General features: G+C 40.7%; 1 protein-coding gene across 1 annotated transcript; it reads right to left on the bottom strand.

The window, feature by feature from the left end:
- Nucleotides 1-1,301: 1,301 nt before the first annotated feature.
- Nucleotides 1,302-2,781, bottom strand: LOC147640983 (uncharacterized). The gene is made up of 3 exons (XM_086809419.1): nucleotides 2,435-2,781; nucleotides 2,276-2,344; nucleotides 1,302-2,150 (listed from the first exon to the last, which is right to left on the bottom strand). Exons 1-3 carry the CDS (start codon nucleotides 2,666-2,668, stop codon nucleotides 1,674-1,676), a joined length of 780 nt encoding a protein of 259 aa, XP_086665545.1. The 5' UTR covers nucleotides 2,669-2,781; the 3' UTR covers nucleotides 1,302-1,673.
- Nucleotides 2,782-12,171: the final 9,390 nt, after the last annotated feature.

Below are 12,171 nucleotides of genomic sequence, written 5' to 3'. Positions count from 1 at the left end.
ATCTGAACTTTTTCATGATTATGGAGAGTTTAGATTTTGTAAAGGAGTGTAGGATTTGTGGCATAAGTCTGTTTACCCTAGATGAGTATTTAGCTAGGATAAACCATTTTAATCTATCTCTCTACCTCCTAGAAAATTTGTAATTGTAGGCCAATATTTTTAACTTTTTGGATCCAAGGATTTAAATATTTTCCTAGAAATATAATAAATATTTTGAGAAAATAAATAAATTAGTTTTCTTACCATATACTCATTAGCAAGATTTTGATTCAAGAATATCTTGGAGAGATGGTGCTGAATTGGACTAATTCCATGGATGCGTACTTTAACATTGTGGGGTACAACAATAGAAGAAAAATGGCCCTTACAAGATCAAAGATTATTACCGATGTTGCTCGGAATAGTTGGCGGAACCAAATTGAATCTAACCAAGATGTCTCCTCCCTCAAGGGGGTCCTTCCTATTTCATGCTACACAATCCTCCATTGCAAGTGCTTATACTACTAAAGTTCTACATGCTTCTGATGAGAAGGGTTCTCATCTTCCTATACAATTGATAATAATAATGAAGTTCTTGCTCGGATGTACGTGGGTTTTGTAGTAATATTATCACCCTTAATTCTACTAGAACTTCTATCATGTCACATACTTGCAACTGGTACTATACCTGGTGGCATACCTTCAAAAAACCAGTACCCAGAGTATTCCGTTAAAGCTTTCACCTTCTAAGATTTTAAAGGAACCCTGTATTTTGATGATGATATTGATGCAGAGAAGTTTGAAGCTCATTACCTTGCTAGAAAATGACTTATACTACTTCTTCTTCTCTCTTCCTTGGGGCGAGGGGGAATATATTGCTACCGTTAAAGGTGTTTGTACTCAAGAAAAGATTGAAGTTCAAGTGAAGTCGACCAGTCTGTGATACCAGTCTGTGATGTCATCGAAGTGACTTACACTACTTCTTCTTCTCTCTTCCTTGGGGTGAGGGGGAATATATTGCTACCGCTAAAGGTGTTTGTACTCAAGAAAAGATTGAAGTTCAAGTGAAGTCAACCAGTCTGTGATGTCATCGAAGTGACTTATACTACTTCTTCTTCTCTCTTCCTTGGGGCAAAGTGGAATATATTGCTACCGCTAAAGGTGTTTGTACTCAAGAAAAGATCGAAGTTCAAGTGAAGTCGACGCGTGCTCATGATGTTTGTGATGTCATCGAAGTGAAGACACGAGCAAAACCAACACAAGTAAACATGAAAACGAAGCAACTTATATTTCTTGTCATTTAAGCAGTGGTTGATCCCAAGTGATTGTAATAATCAAGCATATGTATTAGCGTAGGACACTATGCACTAGTGTGATTCACCAAACCCACACAAAAATGGGTGAATCTTTTTCTATTTTACAATAAATAATATGCACACTCATTCTCTAAAAAACAGATGCACACGTAATAAAAACTCAATACACGAGGGGGGAACGTTGGAATAGTAATCTAGTGTGAAACCCCCAAGATGATACTAACCACCACCTTCATGCCCGGTGCATGCAACTTGTACCTTGCTATATAATACATTAATCTTGCATTCACGTTCTTGTTCCTCCTTCTGTTTCTCTCCCGTGTCTGTGAGCATCCATGGCATTTATCCTCGATTTACTCAGGCCACCAGGCCTGTCCTCTAATTTCCACCAATAGTAGGTTGATCGGTCGTTACAAGGACGACCTCATACAATCCAAAACCCATCTGCGCACCAAGGCTTCTCCAGTACCATTCTGCAGGGGAGCCAGCTGGAGAGCTAAAGAAAGCGTCCGCATCTTGCTTACTCTGCCAAATCCCCAGCCCCATCATTTTTCCCAAGCGGCAATCGACGCCACACTCCAAGGACCTGTAGAAGGTGCAGGAAAGCAGCCCCTCCACTTGGTGGAAGTAAGCCTTGGTGATGGCCAAGCAAGAGTAGGAAAGAAGCTCCTCCGGAATCAATCCTGGCTGATCGTTATGCTCGGCAATTAGTGTGACGTTCCGCAAGTGCACCACGTCGCCCTTTGACAACCGCGCAGCAGTTTTCTTGTCTTTAGAGTCCGAGCAGGAGACCTCGTACCAGCTCACGTCTATGACGTCTGCCAAAGAAGAGATCGCCTTCTCATAAGCATTCACCTGCGCAAAGATTAAAGAGGTCGACGTTGGATCAGCTAGCTCTGGTGGTTGAGATTAGTAGAGTTCCATAGCATTAACGATCTGTGTTAGGTTAACGGTAATGTGTGTTAGGTTAAGGTTGGTACCTTGGGGTGCTTGTTGCAAGGACCGTCTTCAGGGGTCAACCCCTTATCCCAAATGGAGTAGACAGCCACCTGCGTAAGAATCGACCCTCATTGAACTCAGTCGAATTATTGTGTGGTTCAGCTTTATTATATGAAAGTAAGTGATGGTGTAGTAAATACCGAAGTGGAGCTGAGACTGTTGAGGATTGCCGAGCGGACGAAGCCTGTGGAGTGGAAGGAGAGGGCCAGCGAGGAGAGGCGGGCGGTGACGTGGCGGGTTGTGAAGGGCGGGCGGGGTTTGAAGATGCCCACCGAGACCCAGGCCGAGGAGGAGTCCACGCACACACCCAAGCTGGAGCACGACGTGTTGCTGCTACAGCTGCTGCTAGCAGTTCTGGGTATGCCGGGCATCATATAGAGAGCACAAGAAACTACGCAGCAGAGCAGAGCCGAGCGTTGTATAATTGTAATGAAGGAAATAATGAGAAGTGCGTTAGACCTCGACGACTAATAAATGTAGCGTCGTTAATTGACATATAATATTACTCTATTATATACATATATAGAATAATATTATTCTATATACATATATAATAGAATAATAAATGTAGCGTCGTTAAGTGACATATAATATTATTCTATATACATATATATGTTTATGTGAACACGAGAACTCCGAGCGTGTTCCGTCACCAGTGACCACGTAAACGATGGCAGCGTGTTGCTTTGCCTGTTGACGGACCTCCTCTTTGACCCTACGATTCGACTGCAGATGAGGTGGATCGCAATGTTTTTTGGCCAGTCACGACCCATTGGACGGTGGTGACAACACAACCCATCCAAGCGTGTCAGCTTGCATTTGAGCTAAAACACGTTATTCTTTCTTTTCTTTTCTGTCTTTATCATGCCTATAAGCAGGACGTGTTTGCCTTAGCTAGTGTCAACTTGAAAATTTCAAGATAAGGTGGCTTGGACGGTTGAGATTTTTTGTGATGTAATAATTTTTTCCCCAATAAGCTGCTATTTGTCTTCTATTTGGCGCTACATTTTAAACATAATAATCCTATTTCAAAAGTGGCATGGTTTGAATCTATTATTTTCTAACAAATTTGACAAGCGAATATTGATTTTAGGAATGAATGCAGACATGTTCTACAAGGGGCGCCTTGCAGTACAAGTCACCATTAATGAGCACTAGTACTCAACCCGCGCGTTGCTGCGGTATGTAAAAGACATTAAGAAGCGAAACCTAGGAATGAAAGCCGGAATGCAAAGGTCAATCGGAATACAAAGGGTCAACCGAATTCAGAGGGTCAATCGAATTCAAAGGGTCAATCGAAGAGATTTTTTAATCTTATTTTTTAGAAATCCAGGATTTCTTTTTTCTCTCCTCTCCTTGTGCCTTGGTTGTCCATGGTTAATATGTAATAGATATACCTAACCGCCTTCCTTGCCAACCACCGTTTACTCACATCATCATTTTTTTTACACCCCTCTACATTAAAAAAAAATCATCACTTAGAAAGAAGTGCTTCAAAAATCTCTTTTCTATGATATATCTACATGCTCAAGAAACAATGGAAAATTTATACAAGTGAGTAAACAACAATATTCATCACATTGTAGTCATGTCATCCCAAATAGAGGTATGAATAGTATTACACGCAGAAGAGGGATTGACTTGCAACTTTATGCCCTATATAAAAGGAAAAAAGTGATCTTGATGTGCCAATATTTTTGTATGAAGATTTAATATCGCATAGGATGAATAGTGCACAAGTAATAAAAATCTATAGTCTAGAATTTTCAACCATGAAGCTATAGGACATATTAAGGTTCTTTTACGCATAATAATTCTAGAGCTGACATTTGTCCTACTTGTATGATTGAATAGAATTATTATGCATAAAAGAATCTTAATATGTCCTACTTAATGATTCAAACTTTTAGACTATAAATTGTTCATCACGATTCAAATAGTCTAGAATTATTATGCATAAAAGAATCACGATTCAAGTAGGACATATTAAGATTCTTTCATGCATAATAATTCTAAAGTTGACATATTGCTACATATTCATACGGTGATAGTCCAAAATCATAAGACTTTCATTGCATATTTCTACCATAATAGCATTTTAAAAAAAATTGTCAAAATTCAAAGAGCTTATAAGGTAATTGTCTCAAGCTCCAAACATGTATGTGTATTATAGCTAGCTATAGATCAACTTGCATATATTTGGAGCTTCTAATGGAATACTCTTACTCTTGTATATCCTTCTAATTCACATAATTTGGAACCATCCCTGTCTCGCTTGAACATGCAAGCAAGTATCATTAAAATGTACAAAAATGTCCAAAATAGTGCCTAATGCTTGTTACGTATGTTTTACACAACCCACTTCAAAGAAAAATGCTTCAAAATGTAATTATATACATAATTAGTTTTCCAAAACTTATAAATTAATAGTATCCTATAGAGACTATGTGCAAAACATGGTTGACTTTAGTGCTCGTTTTTTGAGCAAAACCAGAAAAAAAAACTTCCATGAAAAAATCTAATTTTCATAGTGAAACGCGTTCAAAAATGCTTTTAAAGCTAAAGTTCTAGGCCACTTTGAGTTTAGGGCTTAAGATAAGGTGGATTATACTATATAGATGGATGGATTGTGAAATCTAAGGCCTCCAAAAGTTTTGAAAATCAATGGGCAATTGGCTAATTTGAACCTCATGACTCTAAATTAGTCAAGATTTTACCTCCAAATTATTATTGAATGTCAAACCCTAAAGATGTAAACTATGCTCCTAGGCATCCCAAACAACCTCAAAATTGGTCGGTATTTTACTTGGACTCTGAAGTTGTAAACTACGCTCCTAAAACGTTATAAGTGTTTTCTAGCATGCTTTGAATATATATGAAAAAAGGAAAATATACATCATATGTCACCAATGTGTCAAAAGAATTCCATAAAGTTTGTATGGTGTCTTGCGACACTTTTTATTTCATGTTACTAATTAAAATGTTGGGTTCAAAAGAAACCTTTTTAAAGAACTACTTGCTTCTAAACCCTTAAAATCAAAAGAAACCAAATCAATTTTGACCCTTTGCAAACATTGCAGCACTCACTTAGGGCATATTTACATTCACTGTAAACATTCTGCCCGTGATGTTCCCTTTTGCAACCAACTTGAACTTATCTTTAAATTCTTCTACATAACAACCATCAGGGTCAAATGGCATGTGCAAACCCTGCTCAATTATCTCACCAATAAAAACCAGATTAATTTTAATGTTCGAAACATGAACTACATCTGTAAGGTACTTCACCATACCATCTTGCATAGACAAGGGCACATGTCCAACACGGATAATCGGATGAGCAGTATCATATCATGTTTCAACAAAACCTAGTCTTTCACGACACTTCATGTGGTTTGAAGCACATGAATCAACATACCATACATCATCCTTACATGCTGCTACATCATTTCAAGACACATAATTAACTACATATTACATAACAAACAACCTCTCATTATCCTCATTATTTCTCCTAGAGGACACAGTTACTTTGCTGCACGTTTCCATTTCGCATGTCATTCTACTTCTTATAGCAATCTACCTACACATGTCCAAACTTACCACAGTAAAAATAGCCTCGTATACCAATATGTTGCCTTTGCCAATTACAACGACCTCTTTAACCCCCCTGCCTCTAAACTAGCCTCTTCCACCATGTTGTTGCTGTGATTCATGGAATTATTACTACTACTGACCATAATTGTGATTACCTATTCAGCCACCACCTTGGCCACAGCCTCAGCCTCTACCTCGACCTCTACCTGCACTTGTGTAGAAGGCCTATTGCTTTGAACTATTTTTGTTTTGTGAAGACTTTTAATCTTCATCCAAATTCTTATCTTCAATGATCAGCATTGACACCAAATCTGTAAAGTTGGTAATATTCTCTCGAGTGTGAATAGACATATTGAACGCCTTGTGTTGTGGCTTGAGACCATGTAGACATACTTCCACCTTATCATCATCATCAACAGAAACAATAATAGACGCAGGGGAGTCCACAATGCCCTAGATCTTCAAGTCATAATCATTCACATACATGTTTTTCTTCTCCACCGTATGAAGCTCATTCTTCAATTGAATCTTTCATGCCTTGGTGTTAGTTTCATACAGCTTCACCGGTGTCCCATGCCTTCTTGGGTGACTTAGCATCCTCTTGTATATGCCCAATCATGGTGTTCTGTATGCTAATAGAAAGCCAATACATGACTTTCCTTGCTCCTTGATTCCAATCCTTGTATTCTTTTACATCTGTAGTAACTAGATTAATCTCTGGTATCTTTGGTGCCTCCTCAAGTTCACCTTCAATGTAGTCCCAATAGCCTTTTCCCATTATAAAATTTATCAATCTAAACCTCCAAGAATGAAAGTTGATCTTGTCAATATTCTTTGCAATAATTTGGTTAATTCCATCATTTGACATCTTGTCTATAACATAAACTCACGAAAAACAACTTGTCTACAACATAAACTCACGAAAAACAACACTCTTGTTTAACCTGCACAAACTGTTTTAATCAATGGTACTATTCTACACCCAAACTGTCACAAATAGTGACCTCGACTTTCATCATACATACACCTAATAGCACATGTAGGACCTCTTTTGTAGTACACACAGTGTCTACAGCATAACCAATCGTCCTTCCTGCAATACCAAAAATAGATTTTTGCAAAGAATTGAAACTTACCCGCAGTGCCCATGAATGCCTGAGAACTGAAAAATGGAGGTCCAAACACGCCCAGAAGGAAAGTATTGTTGCCATGTGAAGAAAGCTCCTCAATTAGAGTTTGTTTGCTAGTGCCTCCCAAAGAGCTCCTGACAAGGGTATAGTAGCCAACACAAAGGAGGAAGAGTAGATGAAGCTCTTACCCTCTTACCGCTTCCTATTCTTATGTTGCTTGCCACACTTATCTCTTAGAGCATTAACCATGCTCTAATATCATGAAAAGATACAGGGGAGAACGGAGCTTGAGCTCTTGCAAGCACACACACACTATCACCAACCCTAGAAGAGAACACACAAGGTGAGAGGTTGAAAATTGTTCTTCTTCTTCTTCAACAACAAAAGAGGTCTACAAAGGAGATAAAGTGACTAACACACATACTAGATATATACAAGAAATCCATAATGTGAACACGCTAAAGTGGAGTGGGTAGGTATGGACTAGTCAGTGTAGTCTAGCTATAGAATCTCTCACGAAGATATATCAGTGCCAGCTACCAAACCCACCAGTGATGTAAATGTCGAATGGTCATGCAAGTGCCTCATGAGTTTCATCTCACGTTGAACTTGACATCTTAATAAAAACTAGGGGGATTATTGGAAAAGTAGGATTATACTTGAGTTTCAAGGACTAGACTCAAGAAAAATGTCAATGTAAAAGAGTGGTTCATCGTTGTCAAGTTGCTAGATTCTTATTGTTTCTCTTCCTTTGTAGGTCCAGCCTAGGTGGTTGTTGGAATTAGGGTTGCAGGAATGCACACACAACTTCAAGAAGATGAGGAAGCTTGAGCACAACACAGTAGTGTATTATGAGTGCCAAAAAAGATAACCAGCCCTAGAAGATAATGGGCGTATATACAATGCATGGGGGAAAAAACCTCCTAGTGAGGGAAAAAGTGCCCCGGCGGTCCTAAGTGTGTTCACACACATCACTACTATAATATGGTAACAAATCCCCCCTGGAGTGATGCGGTGAACAAGAGCTAGCACTCATGTATAGGGAAGTGTCTAGCTATGTGGACGAATCCACAAAAGGGAGTAAGCCCAAAGCTTTGCGAAAAGCTTCGAACTTCTCACGAGGCAGAGCCTTTGTGAAAAGGTCTGCAAGGTTATCCTGTGTTGGCACATAAGCCAAACTGATCTCTCCTGCAGAGAGTCTCTCCCTGACATAATGGTAGTGCACCTCAATGTGCTTCGTACGAGCATGGAACACTGGGTTCCGCGCAACTGCCAATGCGCTCTGACTGTCAGTGAAGAGGGTGGTGGCAGATGGCTGCCCAACACCCAAATCAGCCATAAGGCGTCTGAGCCACACACACTCAACCGTAGCTGTGAAAGCTGCCCTGTACTCAGCTTCACAACTAGAAGTGGCCACAGTAGGCTGCTTCTTGCTCAACCATGATATGCATGAGCTTCCAAGCATGAAGCAAAAACCACTCGTGGACACGCGTGTGTCATAACAACCAGCCCAGTCAGAATCTGAAAAAGCATGTAAATCTGGCGGCAATGATCTCCCCTTGGGATAAAACAACCCAAGATGCCGAGTACCACTCAAATAGCGAAAGATACGCTTCACTGCCTGCCAATGCTTAATGCCTGGGCTATGCATAAATCTGCTCACCTGTGAGACTGCAAACTGAATGTCTGGCCTCGTAATGCATACATAAATGAGGCAACCAACAGCTGTCTGATAGAGTGTGACATCAAAGTGATCTCCAGCATCATGAAGACTCAACTTCAAACCTGTCTCCATTGGAGTAGCAATAGGCTTGCAGTCTTCAAGGCCAAATCTCCGCAACAATGTTTCAATATACTTTGTCTGACACAAAGCAATACCTCCATCACACTGCTTAAATTGTATCCCCAAATAATGATGCAAATGTCCCAAATCTGACATCTCAAAAGAGGCATTCAAATCAGCCTTAAAATCAGCAATATGACTCTCATTTGGTCCTGTGAGCAGCATGTCATCGACATAGAGAGCAATGATTAGATGTACACCATCCACACGTTTAACATACAAAGTGCTTTCTGTTGCACTATTCTGAAACCCATGTGCAGTCAAATATGCATGTATTTTTTCATACCAAGCTCGTGGAGCTTGCTTTAAACCATATAAAGCCTTTTTTAACCTGCACACTTTGTTTTCCTGCCCTCTTTGAACAAAACCACGAGGCTGCGATACATACACCTCCTCATGCAAATCTCCATTTAAGAACGCAGTCTTTATGTCCAGCTGATGTACATTCCAACCATTATGAGCTGCTAATGCACAGATGCTACGAACAGTGGTCATACGACATGTGGGAGCAAAAGTCTCATCAAAATCAATGCCCTTCTCTTGAGCATAACCTTTTGCAACAAGCCTAGCCTTATGGCGATCCACTGTGCCATCAGGCTTACGCTTCAATTTGTATACCCACTTAGTGCCAATGGCCTTCTTGCCAGGGGGCAAGTCACATAAAGACCATGTACCATTCTTCATAATAGCATCGTATTCTGCTTGCATAGCAGCCATCCAATTTTCTGAACTTTGTGCCTCATCAAATGAAACAGGCTCACTTTCATCGCACATACTAGAAACAGCCAATGCATAACAATCTGATGCATAAGAGGCACCATGAGAGCCAGAACGAGTGCGACTAGACAAAGGGGCATCCAACTTGCTGTCACGCAAAGTCTGCACCAGCCATCTAGGCATATTCCTAGAGCCCTCAATCTCTTGTCTCTCATCCTCAAGTGCATCATGCACATCTGCATCAGATATAGGCTGATCTGTGCCATCATTTAAAACCTGCATAGGCTGAAAAACTGCCTCATGAGGTATTGCACTTGAGTGTGCACCACTGAAAAGAGGCAACAATGTATCATAGACATCACGTGAGCTGATATCTGTCTCCTTAGTACATGAAACCAAGGGCTGAACTGCATCTTCCACAAATACAACATCACGGCTAACCAAAATGCGCTTTGTCTGTGGATGATACAAACGATAGCCTTTGCTCTCAGCACTATATCCAACAAAAATACATTTGACAGCTTTGTCATCCAATTTTCTGCGATGTTGCACAGGCACTAATGCATATGCCAGGCAACCAAAATCACGTAAATGGCCAACAGATGGCTTGCGGCCATGCCAAGCCTCATATGGAGTGACAACCTGTAATGCTTTGGTGGGACACCTGTTTAGTACATAAGTGGCACACATGACAGCCTCAAGCCAAAAACCATGTGGTAGACTTTGACTCTTAACCATACATCTTGCCATTTCCATGAGAGACCTGTTTTTTCTCTCAGCCACACCATTTTGCTGTGGTGTATACGGCACTGTACATTGGTGTTTTATCCCACGCTCAGCCAGAAATGCATTAAATTCTGAAGACATATACTCCCCCCCTCGATCTGAACGGAGGGTGCCCATCTTACTTTCTGACACATTTTCAGCCATAACCAAAAACTGTTTGAAGCACAAAAACACTTCGGACTTTGCCTTCAAAGGATATACCCATGCATGCCTGGTAAAATCATCAATGAAAGTCACGAAGTAAAGGTAGTTTCCAAATGATGGAGTTTGCATGGGACCACAAACATCACTGTGAACAAGCTGCAATCTGCGTTCAGCTCTCACTGATCCATCTTTGGGAAAGGAAGCACGCTGCATTTTACCCAATATGCAGCCCTCACAAACATGCTTGACAGGTGCCTCAAGCTTAGGCAAAGAAGACACCATTTCAGATTTCTGCAGGCGCAGCAAACTTGCAAAATTCAGATGACCAAAACGTGCATGCCACAGTTTTGCATTTGAAATAGCCTGCGTATCCATAATAGCACATGCTGAATCCTCTACACATTTGCCATCCATATTGAGCTTATACAGCCCTCGACATAGTGAACCAGATGCTACAATGATGTCACCACAAGAGAGATCATGAACAGTACATCTGTCATCCACAAATTTTACAACCAAACCTGTTTTGGCAAATGCGGAGACTGACAGCAGATTCTTTTTGATCCCTGGCACATACAATGCATCAAAAAGTGTAAAGGTGTTGCAATTTGCAACATTCAGCACAATCTGTCCAACTCCTTTAACGGGATAAGAGGAGTTATTGGCACAAGTGACAGTATTCCCTGTGGGAGCAGACTCAAGGAAAGTGAATAAACTGCGCTGCGAGGTGATATGCTTAGTGGCACCACTGTCAAAGTACCATACATCTGAATCTACTGCAGACATACATGTGTCATGCAAAGATGGGTCATAACTGCACTGCGCATTGAATGCCCATTCTGTATCTTGAACAACATTAGCAGATTCATTGTTAGAAGGAGAGGCATCTGCAACAGCCATACCAGCCTCTTTCTTCTTAGCCTCTTTCGCAGCCAGCTTAGGACACGCTTTGATGACATGATCATTTCCCTTACAGTACTTGCAAAATGTCTTCTGTTTGTCACCCTTCTTCTCATCTTTGTCTTCCTTCTTTGGTTGCGCAGCATTTGCAGATTTCTGCTTACTAGAAGAAAAGCCAGCTTTACCTTTCCCGCTTCTCTGACTAGCAACGAAAGCTTGATCTGCGACACGCATAATATTCCTGTTTTGCCTTGACTGGTCTTCTTGCAGCAAAACAGAAACTAACTCCTCAAATGATAAGGCATTGGGATTGCCTTTCATCATCAAGCGAAGAGTGGAAGCAAAACCCTGATAAGAATCTGGTAGACCATTCAAAACAGTCTGCACAAGTGAATTGTCTGACAGGATTTCATCTGCAGAAATGAGCTGCTCTTTGAAATCCTTGATCTTTGTCAAAAAGCTATCCATAGAATCACCTTCGTTCATATGCTCACTCTCCAACTGTTTTCGGAGGTAAGCAACACGAGCCTCATTTCTTGCCTGATACAATGTGGCAAGTACATCCCAAGCATCCTTAGAAGTCCTGCAGGAGCGAATATGTGGGATAATGGTACGTTTGACAGACAGCGCAATCAAGGCATGAGCCTGCGCATCTCTACCATCCCAACGAATCTGCTCTGCTGAAAGTGGTGGTTCTCGAACAGCTGCTACAGCACTTGTGCCTGCACCATCATCAACAGTACCTGTTTCTGATGTGTTT

The sequence above is a fragment of the Cibotium barometz genome, chromosome 2, assembly GCF_041138505.1.
Source record: "Cibotium barometz isolate CiBa-2024 chromosome 2, ASM4113850v1, whole genome shotgun sequence".
Lineage (NCBI taxonomy): Eukaryota > Viridiplantae > Streptophyta > Polypodiopsida > Cyatheales > Cibotiaceae > Cibotium > Cibotium barometz.
Note: the sequence above shows the minus strand (reverse complement) of the source record. Positions and strands in the feature narration are given on the sequence as shown.

Bases quoted from the DNA above. Each gene is read 5' to 3' on its own strand.
- LOC147640983 (XM_086809419.1), bottom strand. From the start codon at position 2,668: ATGATGCCCGGCATACCCAGAACTGCTAGCAGCAGCTGTAGCAGCAAC. The intron at 2,345-2,434 runs GTATTTACTACA...ATTCTTACGCAG, and splicing joins ACAGTCTCAGCTCCACTTCG to GTGGCTGTCTACTCCATTTG. The intron at 2,151-2,275 runs GTACCAACCTTA...ATCTTTGCGCAG, and splicing joins CTTGCAACAAGCACCCCAAG to GTGAATGCTTATGAGAAGGC.